This window comes from Antrostomus carolinensis, unplaced genomic scaffold (assembly GCF_000700745.2).
Source record: "Antrostomus carolinensis isolate BGI_N321 unplaced genomic scaffold, ASM70074v2 scaffold7893, whole genome shotgun sequence".
Lineage (NCBI taxonomy): Eukaryota > Metazoa > Chordata > Aves > Caprimulgiformes > Caprimulgidae > Antrostomus > Antrostomus carolinensis.
Genome location: NW_010305794.1, coordinates 25807 through 43683, shown reverse-complemented (window position 1 = coordinate 43683; position 17877 = coordinate 25807). Strand labels below are relative to the sequence as shown.

Below are 17877 nucleotides of genomic sequence, written 5' to 3'. Positions count from 1 at the left end.
GCGGCCTGTGCGGGGCGGCCCTGGGCCTGCCGGGGCAGCGCCGAGGTGACTGCCGGCCGGGCAGGGGTGTCCTCCCGCCTTTGCGAGGCTGCCGTGGGAATTCCGTAATGGTGAGGGTCCAGGGCCCTTGTCTGGAAGCCCGGAGCAGTTCTGCGCTGTTGTGGCGTGTTTAGCAGTGCCGAACTCTGCCCTGCGCCTGCTGATAACTCCAGCTAGTTATGTTGATCCGGTCATCTAATACAGTTTAATCGTTGTATATTCTTGCCATTGTTTTCTTTGGGGAAAAAAAAAAATCTATAAGTGAAGTTTAACCTGCTTAATAGGGAACCGAGTTTTTAAACAAGACTGGAGAAAAACCTTCACTGTGAGGGTGTCAGACACTGGCCCAGGTTGCCCACAGAAATTGTTGATGCCCCCTCCCTGGAAGTGTTCAAGGCCAGGTTGGATGAGGCTTTGAGCAACCTGGTCTAGTGGAAGGTGTCCCTGCTGATGGCAGGGGGGTTGGAACTGGATGATCTTTAAGGTCCCTTCCAACCCAGACCATTCTATGATTCTATGATAATACTTTTTTCATGTAAGATTGTTTCAGGTTTTTTTTACAGCGTGTCACATTCTGAACTAAACATCTGAATTTCTTGTTATATTTGGTGATACAGGATGCTGTTTCCTTTGGTATTGTGTGCAGTTGTGTTAATAGGGAGTGGTAAAGTTCAAGATGATGAATGGATTGACCCCACCGATATGCTCAATTATGATGCAGCGTCAGGAGCAATGAGAAGACCTTACAAGGTAGAAAAATAAAAGGTGCATGAATACGTGTCTCTCCCAAACAGTCTCCTTAAGCTGGACACTGTCGACAGATTGCCCTTAAACTGCAACATTAGAAAATGATAGAATTATGGTCTTTCTAAGGTTTTCTAAGTTTACATCTGAATCTGTACACAGAAAAGTGTTGTGTGGCTATTGTTAAAATTGTAAGGAAAAAATAGCGATCTATATTATTGCAGATAATTAGCGCAGGGCCTCTTACTGATGAGTTTTTGTTGCACACTGATGGGGTCACAGGAGCCATGCTTTTTGTCTTTTCACAGGTGGTGGGTGACTGTGGTTGGTTGACTCATGCAGGTTGTAGCAGCACAGGTTATTTCTCTGAGAAGTACTGGGTTAAGCAGCTCTTTCTAATTTCTCAAGTATAGTGTTAAATATCTTGAAAATTAAGTTCTCAGCTGATAAAAGTTGGGGAAATTGCAGTTATTTATTATATTTTACTTGAATTATCCAGTTCTCCAGTAATAAGAGAATAAAACCCATTTGTTGTGTGAGGGTATAATGAAAGTCAATGATGTTTTGTAATCCTGGGCATCAGAGTTTGCAAAAGGAAGATCAGAACAGGGGTTGAGTGATGTGCTGTTAATAACTCTTGAACATGGAGGAGATGAAGTATGAAAAGCTAGTTTTGACAAATTGAGTCATACTCTGATTGTTGTCTAGTATGAGGAGTGGGATCTACGCGTATGATGAGATGCATATTGTTTATCCAGTACGTATGTGCACATACGACGCTGTAAACTGTGTTTGGTTGTGTGCACACCCTTGATTTTGTTGTTATTCAGTTTTCAAGTTTATTTTTGCAGTCTTGAGTGCTACCATTCTAACGCTTCAGAGCATAACTTCCCGAAGTGTAAAAAACGCAGACTATATTATTTCTTTCTACAGAGTTTCTCCTCAGCTTCCACCTGCCCCAAGTCCACCTGATAGTCATTAGCATCCCTAAAATCAAGCAGCAAGCTTTGCAGCCTTTAAATTTGGTGCCCAACTGCTTCAGCTTCTGTTGAAAAATATTAGGAGTTTACTGTTGTCTCCCATGAAAACAGAACTGCATCTTAAAGGAGAAGAATGACTGCTTTGGGTTAATCTATCTTTTTGGGATTTCTTTTCTGCTCTGCAGTGAGAGGTTTTAGGTAGGCAGCCTGTGTGGGCCAGCAGAGCCCTGAAAACTTATTTTCAGTATGAGTTCACCAATTTGTGTGATGTTGCACTTCTTTTTGGAGACTTTCCTCAATGTGCACACCTGGTTGTGTAGAAGAAGCTCTGATAAAACTGAGTCTGAGAAATTAACAGAAAAAATGGGAGGTTGTTGCAGAGTGAAGAGGGAACATGAAAGGAAAGGCATGCAAGCCAGAGTGGGGTTGTGTGTTTACTTTCTGTCTGGCTGGCTACCTGGCCAGCTGGACTGGGACTTGGTTTGGCAGAAAACTGCTCCTTTGCTTGCTGAGTCGGTTTTTAGCCAGTCCAGTTATCTAATCTGATGCGCTGTGTGGCTCACCAACACTCAAAGGAGGGGAAAGGGCAGGGGAAGAAAGGGCAAGACCTCACCTTTTGATCATTTAAATAAACTGAAAACAGTTGTCTGTTTGGAGCCTAAAATAACAGCAGAGAGGCAACTGGAGTATAATCGGGAGAGTATTAGCAGCAGACCAGCACTCAGTTTTTAGCTCCTTTTAAAGTGTTACAGAAGTGTAACATGGCATATTGATCAGATTCTTTGATTCTAAAGATATGCATTTTTCTTATGAAATTTTAGGCAAACTATCATGACTCTGAGGATAAGAATGTGGATGCGGTCAGTACTGAAATCTTACCAAGTTGTTCCAGGGAACTAGATTCATTGCAACAGAAGGTTTGTTACAGAACTTCAGAATATTTTCAAGCCTTTTATGGTTTGTGCTTTCTGATGGTGCTTTTCTGGGTAGTACAGAACAGGGGGATTGCTGGCATAATTTGTAAGAGACCATGCATTGCGTAGGGGGAACCTCTTTACTCGGAGGAGAGACTGGAAGTGGTTTGGACTCAATTCCAAATTGCTGCTCTGCCTACCAAAGTCTGTTTCCCACAATGTTTTATAGTGTAACAGAAGTTGATAGGAGCTATGTGCTTCTGTCCAGTTTAAACATGTGGTGTTGATGTTACACCATGCTGCCAAAAGCTGAGAAACCTGATCTTTCATTTTCAAGTTGTTGAATTCTGTTAGATTTTAAGGGGTGGGTTGTGGGCACAGAGAATCTGTTTGTGGCTGACCATAATGTGCAGTGCTGCAGCTTTCAGAAGCCACTGTAAGACCCCTGCACTGCTTCTTCCCCTGAGATGAGGAAGGTGTAGCGACGCTTGTGTAGCTTACCAGGGCTCTCACTTCACTCAGCCATTTGGAGACCTACTGGCATGTGCAATTTTAATGCTGTTGTAGTTACATAGGATTTTTTACAGTTCTCTTTTCTTTTTCTGATGTAAACTTAAAATTTAAGGAGATTTAGATTTTTAGTGTTTTCCAGATCTCCTGAGGTGAGTATTCAAACCATGTTATTAGTAGATCTAAAATCCAGTACTGGCCAGTCCCATGGAAAGTAGTGTCTCCAGTAACTGCATACGCTTTTTAGCTGGTGTACTAATCACAGGATTATTGCTAAACTACATAAATGTGCCTCTGTTAATTCCGAGCTTAATGTGTTGGTAGGGTTTTTTTTTCTCCTGTGAACAAGCTGATTTGAGCAAGAAGTTAATAAAATGTCTTTACACTGCAGATTGCAAAATGTGAGAAGAGGAATGCCAACTCACATGAAAGCCGTAGCTTTTATATTTTTAAGAGATACTTGAATAAGATTTTAAATGAAGCTGGAAAACTTGGCCTTGTAAGTATTTGAACATTCATTAAAAATTAATTAAAATTCATACTACTACTTTATGTGTTTTTCACAGTTATCAAGTATTGATTAATTATTCTGGTTTACTTTAAATTAAAATGAGGGGAACTGAATTGCAGAGGAAAAATGATCCCAGCGTGTGCATCCAGTACTGCTGTTAGCTAGTCGTGTTTGCTCAGGAGAGACAGTTGCCCTTTGATCTGTACAGCATCCAAGGGAAGACTATGTAAATTCAGAGTATGTATATAAATACCTGTTGCTGGCGTGCAGCTATAGTACCCTCTTCAGTTCACGTTAATGGCTGTTAAACTTGAGAGAGACAGATTTTGTTTGTTGTAGACCTTTTGGGCCTTTGATTTAGACTCTACCACATTAACTGTCTAGGAATAGCAGCTTTATTAGAGTTTGCATACAGGAATCACCTTATTGCTTTATTATATTGTTTGTATATAAGAATTACCTTATTACTTTATTATCTTGTCTTTGGAGATTTTTTTTCTATTTGGAGGTAGAGGAATAAAAGAACATATTTAGTAATGTAGAATTTCTTATTTCAGTATTTAATAGCTTTTATCTGTATTACCCAGCCATGATGGAGGCATACATAGCACATTAGTAATTAACACCTGTTAATGAGAAGTGGTTCTAAAGTTTTAATAACAGATGAGATACCCCACTTCATTTTTTAGGTTTTTGCTGTAGAATGGAAAGAGTACAAATCAGTTTAATTGGTGTTTTATCTAATTTAGAAGAATGAACAGAATGGTTATAGAATCACAGTGAGGTCCCTGTTCCATGTCTTCGTCCCACAGTCTGCTTCAGAAAGGTGCTGGTATATAACGAGGGTATATAATTAGGGTTTTGCATAGGGACACAGTTTTTTGCATGTAGTTCTGTTTCCACATAAGCAGCTTTTAATCATGGTTTTGCTTTGTTTTTAATTCAGCCTGAGGAAAATGTGGGCCGTGTCCATTACGATGCTGAGATCATCCTTACAAAACAGACATATTTGGAGATCCTCAGGTTTCTCAATGAGGAAACTTGGCAGTCAGGTGCCGTGGATGATGCACTTAGTGATATTTTGATAAATTTTAAGCATCATGACTATAAAGCTTGGCACTGGAGATTTGAAGACACTTTTGGAATTGATCTATATAATATGTTTCTGGTAAGAGAAGAAGAAGAAAGGTTTTTTGTTGTTTTTTAATTGCTGTTTTCTCCAGTTTCTTTGTGCAAGTTTAACCATTGAATATTACCATCTTAACTCCACATGTAAAGCCGTCGTACTTACAGTGAGTCACTCTGTTTTCTTGTTGCTGAAGGTAGAGGTGATGTCACTTGAAGTAAGAATTCAAGTTTTCTATTCCTGTGGTCATCTTTTGTTATTGTAGCTTTGTGGTTCTTTTCTGGTATGCTTTCTTTTTTCTCTTCCCGTCTTTTCTATCTGTGTTGTGCAATTCATTAGACTCGGTACTTTCTTACCACTTAAACTTACAACTCATGCATTATACATTTTCCAGATTTGTGTCTTGTTCAACTCCTGCAGCAGCTGTTGGCTTATGCAGGAGTTGGGATATATGTATATTGAGACAAGTTTGAGGTCTTCGATTTTATAGGTTAGAGTTTTCTGTGAATTCTGGGGAAAAAAAAATTGTAGAGTGTTGGAGAGAAGGAGAGCGTGACTGTGTGAAAATGTCATATTCTCTAAAATGGAATTATAAAGTGCTAGGCTGAGGATCTATAATAAGCTGAAGCTCTCTGAATAAATCTTTACAGTTCAGAACATGATAACATTCTATCCCGAAATGATCCTGGAAGTAGCCTGTCTAGTTTTGAGGGGGTCCATGTAAGCCAAATGAAAAAAGCAAGCTGCCAGTAGCGTAACCTTGCTGTTAGGGGTCCTGGGATGGGAAAGAGACTGTAAAGTGCTTCTCTGTAGTCTTGCTGATGTTACCCAAACTGTAACTTTGTCTCTTAACCACACTGCAGGAGTTGGCAGCAGTGGTTCTGTGGTTCCTACCAGGCACTGCTCTAGCACTGAATTACATCTATTTTCCAATTTTTAAGTATGGTAGGTCACATGATAAATATAATGAGGAAGAGATAACTAAATATCACAAGAAATAAATGAGCAACTGCAGCGTAAGGATGTGATAGGAATGACTACTAGCAATACCATGAACCTTTTCTGCTTTGTACTGCTGCAGATAGGCTGTGAAAGCAAGAAAAGTGTCTCTCGACTGTTCTGTGTAAGTGACAGTAATAAAAACAAAACCTGGAAGTTCCTTCATGTGTACTGGCAGTAAACTTCCAAATCTGCATCATAACTTTTACCTGTTTTCTTTTTCAGATACTCTTGTGCTTAGTGTGCGTTGTAATTATAATAGCTACAGAGTTGTGGACACGTATTCATTGGCTTGTTCAGCTAAAACGTGTTTTATTAATAAGTTTTCTCATCAGTTTTGCATGGAATTGGCTTTACTTGTATAAGGTAAGTTGTTCTGAAATCTTAATGGCTTCTGGGCTTCAAAATTTAGTTATGTGGGACCTAAGATAATTTAGTTCCTTTAGTTAGTTTATATAAAACAATAAATAAAGGTATGAACATTTTATTTAGCATGTTGACAGTGTGTTAGGCTTAAAGAAGAACAAAAGGAACCCTGACAACTTTTATCTTGCTGCAAAGGTGCACGGAATTCATAAAGCAGTAGAAATGTGATTTCACTGGAAGGACAAGGGAGACATGGCAGCTTGGTAGAAAAGTCTTACAAAAATATATTGTGGGAAGTTTTTTTTTTTCTAAAGATTCCCTGTCTGAAACTGCATATAATGTGTGATAGACCAGAGAGAAATGCTTCATTAATGGTGACAAAGTGCCTGACTGTGTAATGGTAGTGGTTTCAGTGGGGAGGAATTTATACTGTGTGCTGGTTTCGGCTGGGACAGAGCTTATTTTCTTCTTACTAGCTAGAATAGCGCTGTGTTTTGGTTTCAGTGTGGGCTTTGGTAGGAGAAGAATGTTGATAATATACTGAAGTTTTTAGTTCTTGATAGGAAATGAAGGATGTTCCAACTTCCCATGCTTTGCTAGTCTGCAGGTGCAGAAGAACCTGGGGGGAGGGGGCATAGTAAGGTCAACAGATCCAAGTTAGTACTTGGATGTGCCAGTGGCATATTCTGTATCATATAAGGTGATGTTCAGTATATGGACAAGGGCTGGCTGGAAAGCTTGTGCTCTCTTGCTCTTCCGGGATGTGAGGCTTCGGGGTTTTCTCTCTTTGGGATTGCTGACCAGGAATGGGTTGGGCATTGGTTGGCGGGTGGTTAGCAGTGGCACTGTGCATCGCTCATCTGTATATTCCATTATTAATTCTCTTATTTTTATTATTCAGTTGTTTTTATCTCAACCCAGGAGTTTTCTCACTTTTACCCTCTGATTCCCTCCCCCGTTTCCCAGGCAGGGGAGGGTGAGCCAGCGGCTGTGTGGTGTTTGGCTGCTGGCCGAGTTAAAACCACCACATGCTGCTGGGTCATCGCCCAACCAGAAAATCTTGGTCCTCACATCTTGTCGTCAGAATTTAACTGCAGCTTGTCAGAGCCAGGAATAGCAGAGTGCCAGAGAGGAGGGTGGCTTTTGAACGAGTGGACTGCCACACAGAGGACTTGGATTGAGTCAGTGAAGAATGGCACTGACTCAGAGTTTTTCAACAGATGATTTAATTTTTTCTATTTGATTATCAGTTGCAAACTGTAAGGCAAAATTATAATTAATACAGGTATTTGTTAATGGGAATTATTTAAAAAATTAAAGAGAATGTCCTGATGTTTTAATTAGTAATTGCATGGCAGCTGTCTCTGGTTTTAATCCAGAAACATTTTAAGGAAACAAGATGTCATCAGATGACTTTTTTCCTTGACCTGATACCTTTGAACACTGGAGTTTGCTCTTTTGGCAATTCATATTCCCTTTGGAGAAGAACTCAGAGGTAGCTGTCTTGGTAGTTTTTAGCCATTCCCAGGAAGTGCTTGGAATTGAACTCTGTTAAATTGCTTAGGTAGTTAACTTTCCATAATGGAGACTTACCTGGGTAATTATCCCAGACCTACTAAGAACAGACATCATGAGCTCAGGTGCAGTGCTGCATGGATGCAGGTGTTCTACACGCAGCACCACCGTGGTTTGTTTTACAAGTAATTCTCATTCTCCTGCAGCTGGCCTTCGCGCAGCATCAAGCAGAAATCGCGAAAATGGGGCAGTTCGATAACGTCTGTGCTGAGAAGTTAGACTGGAGAGGAAGTCTTATTGGTAAATACTTGTTTCATTACTTTGTAAATAGTATTTAAGATCACAAAATAGTCAGTAATACTTTCCAAGAATAATTTCTTCAAGTAGTACTTTGAATCTTCCTCAGCAATACACGTGGTTTTACCATTTTTCCATTCCACAAGACTTTCTTTTCTAGGCCTTTCAAGGAGAGCTGATCACAAAACTGTTCTTAATGCATGTCACGGTGTTACTTCTTTTCCTTATACCTTACCCTGTGTTCCCCAGCTCCCCTCTCCCAGCACCATTCAGTGCCATTTATTGAAGGTAGGATGGCAGAATTCAAGAAAAAGAGGGGGTTTTGGTTTTTTCATCTTCCAGGCCTGCGAGTACAGTGGCCTTCAGAAATTAGATCTGTAACTGCTTACTGTACTGCTGTTATTTTACAGAGAAGGCGGAAATTTTTTATTAGGCATTATTTGTTATCCAATGCTACAGAGGGTAGATTAATGATGGCAACTCTTAATGAGTGCTTGTTATGGTCTTCCCTTCATTGGCTGTGATTGCTCTGTTTATGTCAAATTTCAGTGGTTTATGTTCTGACTGAAACTACAGAAATACTGATGTCATAAATCACTTGTTTATAACTTAGAAGTGCCCTTTAAAGAGTAAGAGTTTTTGCTTATAAATAAAATAGTCTCTTGAAGTCTAGCAAGCAAAATATACATTTTTAATCTACTTGCAGCCTGGTGGATGAGTAATAACACTCAATTACTTCTGTTTCAGTAGCTGTGGACAAAATGTGCTAGATAATAGATCCCACAGACAAGACTTATTTTTCCTCTGAGGTGTCTGGGGACTAAGTTCATCTAATGAAGAGAACTTTATTGACTAAACATGGGAAAACATCAATTTCTCCTCTTTCTTCCAGCCTTCCCTCTCCTTCCTGCATCTCCATGACTGGATAAACTACACTGCCAAGCTAATCTAAGATTTTTAAAAATAAATCAGAGCTTTGAACCATATCTAGAAGAGGTCTCTTCCATCTAGAACTGAAATGCTACTTTCTGTATTACTGCTGTGTCATAAAACACATTTTTAAAAAGTAGTAAAAACATGTCTCTGTTTGTTTGACTACAGAGTGGCTCAGAAGTAAATGGACGTTTCAGGATGATCCCTGTCTGAAGTACTATGAAACTCTACTGGTAAACCCCGTTCTGCTGGTTCCTCCCACAAAGGTATGTGCCAGCCTAAAGAGACTGTTCTGCTCATGTTTGCAGTTAGTGACAACACTGGTTTTCTGTTTGTGCTTTTCTAGGCATTGGCAATTACTTTCACCAACTTTGTAACTGAGCCTTTGAAGCACGTAGGACAGGGTATTGGTGAATTCATCAAAGCACTGATGAAGGAGATACCGTTTATTCTGCAGGTTCCAGTGCTAATTATGATGGCTCTGGCTGTCCTGGTTTGTATACATTTATCTTATATTTAAAAGCTCAGGTTTTTTATATATATATAAAAGTATTATTATCTATTATATTATTTATTTATTATTTGTACTACTGAACAGATTTTTTAGCACAGATTAAGTTATTTCTACAAAGGAATTTTCTCTTGACAAAATCTTTATAGTTAGTTGGTTTAGCAATTAAAATAGGTTTAAGTTTCCATTTAAACCATATCTCTCCCCCACTCCCCAAGTGGGATAGAATACTAAACTGCTTAAAATCTTAGACTCTATGACAGTTTATTGCAGCTTAGTTCCCATTTCTTCTTTGAGTCAGTACCCAATGATGCATATAATTGACATTGTGTATATGAAAGCATTGAGTTAGAGCCTTCAACATCTTTACTGTAACACCAAAGATTAACTGTAGAAAAGCTTTAATTTTATTGTAGCCATTCTGATCACCTGAGCTTTTCATTCAGTGTTTTTCAGATACATGTCTTTCAATTTTGTGTGAAAACCAGAGGCTGCAAATATTTGATATTTTGTTCTTTTTTTTTTTCCTTCCCTCTCCCTCAGGCTTTCTGCTATGGTGCAGGATCATCAGTATCTATGTTAAGATACTTAACTTCTTCTGAGAAGAAAAGTCTACCTGACAGTCAGCAGGCAAAAATAGACTTTGGGCAATATGATGGGAGTAAAGCAGATGGCTATTACTCACAGAAGCTTCCTTGTGCTTACCGAGGACCTTATGACAGAGGAGATGCTCCTATGAGACCAGGAAATGGCAGCAGAAGTCCTGACATCATGCACACAAGCAATGAGCCAGACACGCAAGTAGAAGAGCCTCACAAACCAGAACCTGGTGTATGTTAGTCCTGGGATTAAATTTAATAGATTTTAATGTCATCTGCTAGAACATGCTTAAACAACAAGCTTAACCCAGATCTTGGGGAGAGAGGAGTTAAGAAAGTACCTGTTCCCCTGCAGAACAGTGTGGTAGAGGTACCTTGGGCATGTTTTGTTCTGGGAAAATACTGTGTGATGGCTAACTAACTGTGGCAAGAAACTACTGCATTAAAACTCTTTATAGTAAAGAAAGACTTAAATAACTTCTGCTTTGTGAGATCTGTCAGCCTGGGCAGTAAAGATTACCCACAGAAGAAAGGCAGGGAATAGAAGCAGTGCTGACTTTTCTGTAAATTACAGAAAATTTAAAAACCAGACTTATACTCTAGATGATTGTGCTCATTTATGTGTTTCCCCAGGAAAAAAGGATAACAATAGTTATGCTTTGGAGGAGTGCTGCCCCTTGAGCTGAGATGCACCTGAAGTAATAGATGCCATCACTTTAGATTTCTTGATTAATAGCTTATTATTAATTTTTACAGAATAGATTGCACACAGAGTCTGAAGTTTGTAGACTAGAAACTATCACAGCTGAAAGCCTTACTGAAGAACATGCACTTGAGCAGCAGAAACAGGAGACAGGCAAAGCAGAGCCAGAGACTGGAGACAATTGTGATGCTCATAAAAACCTAGAAGGGAAACATTCTGCAGTGGAACCATGTGAAGAGAAGAAAAAAAGCCATTCAGAGGACTTGAAGGAAGGAGACTAAGGAAGCTCCAGGCTCTGCTGTAAGTCTTGTTTAATCTTTAATTGTCACGTACTTGCTAGTTCTGCTCTAGTTCTCAGATGTAGAAAAGGGAGCATCGGGAAGCTGATGGCAACTCATCTTTGGTCAGAGCACGAGTATGCGTAGCTGTAAGGGAGGCAGAGTTTCACAAACTGAGAGTCTGCATATACTTACTGTCTGTGGAATTTGAAATGTCTGTTGTTAAGTTAGATAACTTTCTAAGTGGCCAAGGTTGTGGGTATTGCTGCTGGTTTGAAATCAAGTTTGTGTAATCAGTAAGTTTTGAATAGAACTAGATATTCCGGTGGGGAAGCACCGGTGGGTGCTCTGTGATTGAGCGAACGTAAGCCTAATCCGGTAACTGTCAAAGCTGCTGATACCCATGTAATTCACATAGGACTAACTGCAGCTCAAAGAGACAAGCTTTTGTTTTCCATTCTTTAAAAATCAGTTTTAAATAAGTAGAATTACTGCTTGTCAGGTTGGTTTCAGGACAGCTTGATGATTTATTTTAGTTTAATAATTTGCAGAGGAGTGAGAAGCTGATGTATCAGATGTTTTTTTAGGGTGATTCAAAGCTGAATGGGGAGTAGGAGGCAGTAAGTACAACTACAGAAGATCAGAACAATAAACTTATGGTAACACATGCTTTTTGGAAGAGTATTCTGATATTTCTCCTTACAAGCTGAAGGAGGACAGTTTTAGTTGCTGTAGAAATCAATTTCAGTGCTAAAAAAAAAGCTGCAAGAGAATGTGAAATAGTTTGAATGATGTGGAGCCTGTGTCTAACTATTCTTACTCTGAAGCTAAAATTAACTGTAGATTCTTCTCTAGAGGTATAGTACTTCAGTAAATAAAAGGGACGTCACTTCATTTATAAATACCTGAAGTGAACAGTTTGCCACCTTCAGTGTTGAAATCGGTGGTTTCTAACTCAAGATACCTACGCTTGAAACAACATACAGCCCTGGGGGTTCCCAAGAACTACCTCAGTACAGGTATCTACCCAGGGGAGGACTGAGTTAACAACTCGTTCCCAAGAACTACCCCCACATAGCACATCTTTATCAAGAGAAGTGGTTGAGGTCAGGCAATAAGCAGCAGACACACACCCCCACATACACACACACCCCCCCACATACACACACACACCCCCACATACACACACACACCCCCACATACACACACACACCCCCACATACACACACACACCCCCCCCCACATACATACACACACCCCCACATACATACACACACCCCCACATACATACACACACCCCCACATACATACACACATTTACTGTTTGTAACATTTTAAATTCACTTACTGCAGGAATTACCTGACATCCGTGACAGTCCATGCTCAGTAGCTACCACCCCTGTGATTCCACTGGTGGTGGACATGTACCACACAATCTCTAGAATAGCTTTGGTAGCTGTTACTTAAAAACAAGTGTATCTTCTTAAAAAATTCTGATTGTAAAACTGTGCCGAGTAATACAGGAAACACTTAACTAATTATTACTAAAAAAAACCCAGCATGTTTTGAAAAGATTATATTTGTATTAAACAGAATTACAACTCAATTTGATTGTATTTCTTTTTTAATACAAATTGTTTCCTCCAAACTGTGATTCTGCAAAGACAAATTAAGTACTGAAGTTATTTCTCAATTTGTTTTTATTTTTAAAAAAAAGTATAAAAGAAAACAGGACCTTTTTCCAGGGAGGTACAAATCCAAGGAAAAAAAAAATAAAACAAAACCACAACCAAGTTTTCTTTACAAAGTACATACAAATTTATGTCTTAAGATTGAGACAGTGGTAGAATCCACACATCAGCAATGAGAATACCTTGACAGGGAAAGATTCCTATTAATGTTCAGAGACTAGAGGCAGTTCAGAAGGAAATAGAGTAATCAGTATCTCAGACACTGCTAAAAGCAGCTGCCAACTGCGAAGAGCAGCGGCAACTCTTAACTACTGGTCACAAGTGTGATGCTGCTGCTGCTTATACAAAAAATTATTATACAGGAGACAAAACTAATTGCAGTGCTCTGTAAAAAGGCATGAAAGTTTTCCCAGCAAACAAAACTGATACCTAAGATGCTACTGTACAGTACGTGCCTGTTTCTTTCTTCAGCTAGAATGTGGTCCCTTGATGGCTGAGGGTAAATGGACTCTTTGTTCATCCATTCTCTTAGCTTGTGATCGTAAAATCAGGCTGAAAAAATCCTCATCTGGCACAGTTGGTCCTTTTGCAGATGATGGAGGAGGACATCTTTGATCATCCAGTCTGGAACCCTACAGCCAGACCAAGCAGTAAAGCTGCATGTTTATGCAGGAATATATACCATAAAATAAGTGAACAATATAAGTGAAAAATTAATAAAAGCTTTTGTTTGCAGATTTAAGCTATTAAAATGATTTAATTTGTAAGTTTTGTTTCAAGTTAAACTTCTCAAATGAAAGTAGTAAGTAAGTTAAGCGTGCAAGTGTAGCTAAAATGGTTCTTCCAAACCACCTGTCCACATGCATCAAAGTAAAACCCCCAATTTAGTTCTTGTTCATACTGCACAATGAGATTTAAGTGTCCTTTGTCCAGAAGAAGAATTTCAGCATTAGTACCTGGTATTTCTAGTCTGATACGACAGAAAATATTATTGTCTTCCTTTCCTTATACAGGGAGTAAAAAACGGCGGCACTGTTGTCAGATTTGGGCAGGCAGGATGGAGAGAAAGTGTTGCTCCGTGTTAATCACAACGTTAGAGAGCAGTTCCCTAGCACCTCTGAGATGGTTTCTGTGCTCCTTTCACTCAGCAGCCCCCTCCTACTCGGATTTTACAAGCATCAGCCTGGCACCATGGGTCTGGCTGCGGACTGTGACCATCCACAGTAGCTCCCTTGCCTCAGAGTATTTCTAATTTCTGTTTCTAGCTGCCACGCTAGCTGGTGGGGAATGTGGTCACGTCAGGAGGAGTATGGCTTCCCGTGGTGGATGGCCCTTGGACAGTCATCTTTGAGACAAAAAAGTCTCAAAAGTCAGCCACCCTTTTGTGCTTCCGTTTAAAGCAGCAGCATCCATAATGACTGAGGGGGTTAAACTTTCCATTCCTTTCTCAGTAAGCATGGTCAGGCATTGCATTATGTGAAGAGACAAAATCTAAGATACTGATCTCTAGATTCTTTGCTTGACTCAAAGTAAACAGACAGGCTGCTCAAACAGAACCTCGTATGTCATCAGGTTGATGAACACTGTCATCATAGGCCCAATTCCAGGCACTGCTTCTCACCCAAGGTACCATACAGACTTACCTTTGGCGAACTCAGGACCTGAATTTTGTACTTATTAACCCATGAAGTAAAACACCTTTTAAATTAAATTCTCTTTGGTCTAATTGGTGTATATACCATGCTCTGGCAATCCCACACCTCACTTGTTAAGCTGAAATAATAGTTTATAGCAGAACACATAACTGCAGTGATGGTCAATATCACCACTAGAACTTTGATACTGAACTCTTTCTTTTGATCAATTAAGATTCCTGTGCTCTCCCAACAAGCCAGATCTAAACACTTTTTCTTAAAATCATTTTACATACTCCTTTTAATAGCCTCACTTGTTCTCCTTCACTTTTTCAGCATTTGTTATTTTAAATAGTTAACATGGTATAAATACCAAAATTACACTTATTGGATAATTTGGGAAAAAAAACCAAAAACCAAACCACACCCAAGAAAAACTGTTAAAAAAAAAAATCCTAATTTTTTGTCCTCTATGTTCTTCCTTATCTGCCAAATCAGTTTGTATCTTAAAACACATAATACACATGGTGGCTTACTTGAAGAAACTAAATCACAGGATACACAAATCAAATCTCTAAGACTCAGACTCTGAAGAATTTTTGTAAAACACTTACCTGGCATTTTATCAATATATCGAAGAAGTCATCATCTAGTTCTCTGTTGTTACTGGCCATGAGGTGGCCCAGGACTGACTGGCTGCTGCGCTGATTAAGACGAAGGCCGGGTAGGTTACTGAAGCTAGCGCGCTGGTCATCCAGCCGGCGGCTCTGCGAGCTGGCAAGCAGGTCTAGAAACTCATCTGTGTGCGGGGAGACTACGGAAGTAGAAAAGGCTGGGGAGGAGGAAGAAGACACGTTAGCCTAGAAATAAGTTCCTTTCCATAGTAAGCCTTGCATGCAAATAATTTTTAAAATAGTATTTTGCAGGAACTAAAGTCAGATACAGATTTTACTGTTTAAAATATTACATTTTCTCATTGTTTTAGGTGGAGTAGAGGATGTTGCCACTGAAGCAGCTGAGAATCTGTTCTTCTCCTGGAAGTAGCATCTCTGATCATCCATCCTGTTACTCTGGAATCGACTCAGCAGATCAAAGAACCCTTCATCTGCCACTGTCTCTCGACTGTTTTTCTGAAGAGGAGAGAAGAGTTACGGGTATTTGGTACTCAAAAGTAGCTAAAACTGGGACAACTGCATCACAGTTTCAATCCAGTAATATGTTTGACATTTGCATCTCTGAAATCCATTAAATTAAATTTTTTTTAGTCATCAATTTCTGTAGACAGATTTATGATAAGAGGAAATGCTAATAATATGGCAAGCATTTTTGGAAGGTAAAATATATTAGAAATATTTCATTCTCTGAAACAGAAAGAAACAGTACTCTGATCTGTACAACTGGAGTTACTCCACCTCAGCCATTAGTCCACCAAAAACCCAAATGCCCATGAAAGAAAAAAAATCCAAGAACAGCAATGGAAAGTTTCTGTTGTCTCCTCAGGTCTGTTGTCAAAAGCACTCAACTCTCATCTACATCGAATCACTGAGTTCTATTATTTTTACCTGACTTCTGTTAAGAGTGCAATAACCTAAAAAATATGTAAAAAATATCTTCCACTGTCTGAGTCAGAAAAAGTAGATTAAGTTTAGAGAACCAGGGTCTAGAAGAGACTTAGAAATAAAACAGATGTGCAAGCTGAGCTGTAACTTTAGAAAATCCACCAGGAAAAACATGTTCCATTAGTATGAAAAGCATAAAGCTGGCACCACCCGCGAGACAGCTGTAGAACAGCAGATTCTGCATCATTGTACAGAGCCACAGCGTTTAACTTGAGTGAAGCGCAAAGGGACAGCTGCTGCAGGAGGGCATTTTCCATAACTTTGATCAGACAAAGATTAGTGAAGGCGATGATCTCCGCAGCTTGCCAAACCTACCCTCTGAGAGTTTGGAAGTCGATGATCAATAGAATTACTGGCATCCTGCAAAACTTTGGAAGCGGTGCCGTTTTTGTACTTTTTGCCTTTTAGTCGATTTACAAAATGCAGTTTTGCTGAAGGTTTAGCAACCAGTGGTTTCTGTTTAGCAAGAATCTCACTGTTCCAGTTCTGAACCTAAGAAAACAAGAGTCATGAAATTAAGCCTTCTGATTTTAATTACCTTTACCATTACCTCTTATTTGCTGCTTCTTTTTGTCCACAAAATGAAGCAGTTTTACGTTATTTAGTTGATCCAGCCACGAGGATGTGAAAGCTTGGGTTTGGGTTCTATTACTGGACCTGTGATAATATATTGAGCTGTTGTTACAGTTAGTACAGGTTAGTACTGTTACCAGTCAGTCTTACACCTGTAAGAACTGAAGTGTGACACCTGACTGATTAAAATGTGGTCAAATAGTGTATTTAATCAGACACGCTGAAGTTTTCCTTGCTGACTGCAGAGCAAGACGCATAGTTAATGTAAATGCTAAAATGCAGACCCAGCTGGCATTTCCCACCTGACAGTTTTTTTTTTTTTTTGGGGGGGGGGGGTTTAAAAAAAAAAAATCCATAGTTTTGAGAGTTTTAGGAAGTGTTGGGAGCAAAACAAACCCTTATACAAACCCAGATACACACTGACCAGCCTTCTATGAGGTCCCTGATACACAAAATTCCCAGTAAAGAGGAAAAAGGAAGAGGGAGAAGAATGCCAGCACAAGAGCAAACAGGAATAACTGTCTTGTTTCACTGAAGAACAGAATGGAGACCTTTAGCAACATGACAGATTTTCCCTAAATTCTCTTCTAAAATAAACAGAATTATCCACAAAATTGACAGCCTTACCTACACCTGACAAACTCTTACAATAACTGAACAGCAAAACATTTTTTCATTATTCAACATCAGAAATTGTGAACAGAGTCACAAATCTTTCAGCTACACTGTTACCCAAATGGATTGCCTTTTAAAGGTGCATTTAAGATCAGCACACAGCTTCCAGCTCCGAGAAGGTGGTATCCTGTGCAATCAAACCAGAATGCTAGTGTCATAGATTGTTCTATATATCAAAGACATTTCTGGAATTAATTTTCAGAACCTACTCAATGAGTATCTAGAACAAAGCCCTTTGTAAGAGCTAAGCTGCAATACTAGGTTAATACTTTATTACAAAAAGCCACATGAAACACTGTCGTGTATTTAGGGCGCAGACTATCCCAGGCTCTGCATTTTAAGATATCACAGATAAATAGATTCAGAGAGTAAGAAAATACAGCTGATACTGGCCAAAAGCATAAGATGTTCCCTGCAGAGGACTTGCCCTGGATGTGGTGGTTTGGGTGGATTCACCCTTTTGCTTGCAGCTTACAGCCAAACACAGCCTGCTCTATCACCCTCCCCCTCCCTCGCCCAGGGAGTAGGGGAGAGAACTGGAAAGAAGAGGGCAAGGAAACTCACAGGTTGAGATGAAAACTATTTACTAATTAAAATAAAATGATAATGATAACAACAGTGATAACAGACTATACAAATGAGTGATATACAGTGCTCACC

The 17877-nt window shown here is 39.4% G+C and overlaps 2 protein-coding genes across 2 annotated transcripts in view; one reads left to right on the top strand and one right to left on the bottom strand.

Annotated features, from left to right (window-relative positions):
* The first annotated feature begins 657 nt into the window (after positions 1–657).
* CLCC1 (chloride channel CLIC like 1) lies at positions 658–11028 on the top strand. The gene is made up of 10 exons (XM_010164887.1): positions 658–789; positions 2585–2680; positions 3579–3686; positions 4645–4866; positions 6049–6189; positions 7911–8004; positions 9103–9200; positions 9281–9427; positions 9989–10276; positions 10801–11028. Exons 1-10 carry the CDS (start codon positions 658–660, stop codon positions 11026–11028), a joined length of 1554 nt encoding a protein of 517 aa, XP_010163189.1.
* A 1876-nt stretch (positions 11029–12904) lies between these two features.
* The window catches only part of GPSM2 (G protein signaling modulator 2), a 19708-nt gene continuing 14735 nt past the window's right edge, over positions 12905–17877 (bottom strand). The window contains exons 11-14 of the mRNA XM_010164886.2: positions 16285–16461; positions 15318–15480; positions 14965–15182; positions 12905–13348 (exon numbers count right to left, since the gene is read on the bottom strand). Of these exons, the coding sequence (XP_010163188.1) occupies positions 13184–13348; positions 14965–15182; positions 15318–15480; positions 16285–16461 (723 nt within the window). The 3' untranslated portion in view covers positions 12905–13183. The remainder of the gene's footprint in view (positions 13349–14964; positions 15183–15317; positions 15481–16284; positions 16462–17877) is intronic.

Excerpts from the sequence above, each read along its gene's own strand:
- CLCC1 (XM_010164887.1), top strand. The coding sequence starts at position 658 with ATGCTGTTTCCTTTGGTATTGTGTGCAGTTGTGTTAATAGGGAGTGGT. Across the intron at positions 9,201-9,280 it reads TGCTGGTTCCTCCCACAAAG|GCATTGGCAATTACTTTCAC; the intron begins GTATGTGCCAGC and ends GTGCTTTTCTAG. Across the intron at positions 10,277-10,800 it reads CTCACAAACCAGAACCTGGT|AATAGATTGCACACAGAGTC; the intron begins GTATGTTAGTCC and ends TAATTTTTACAG.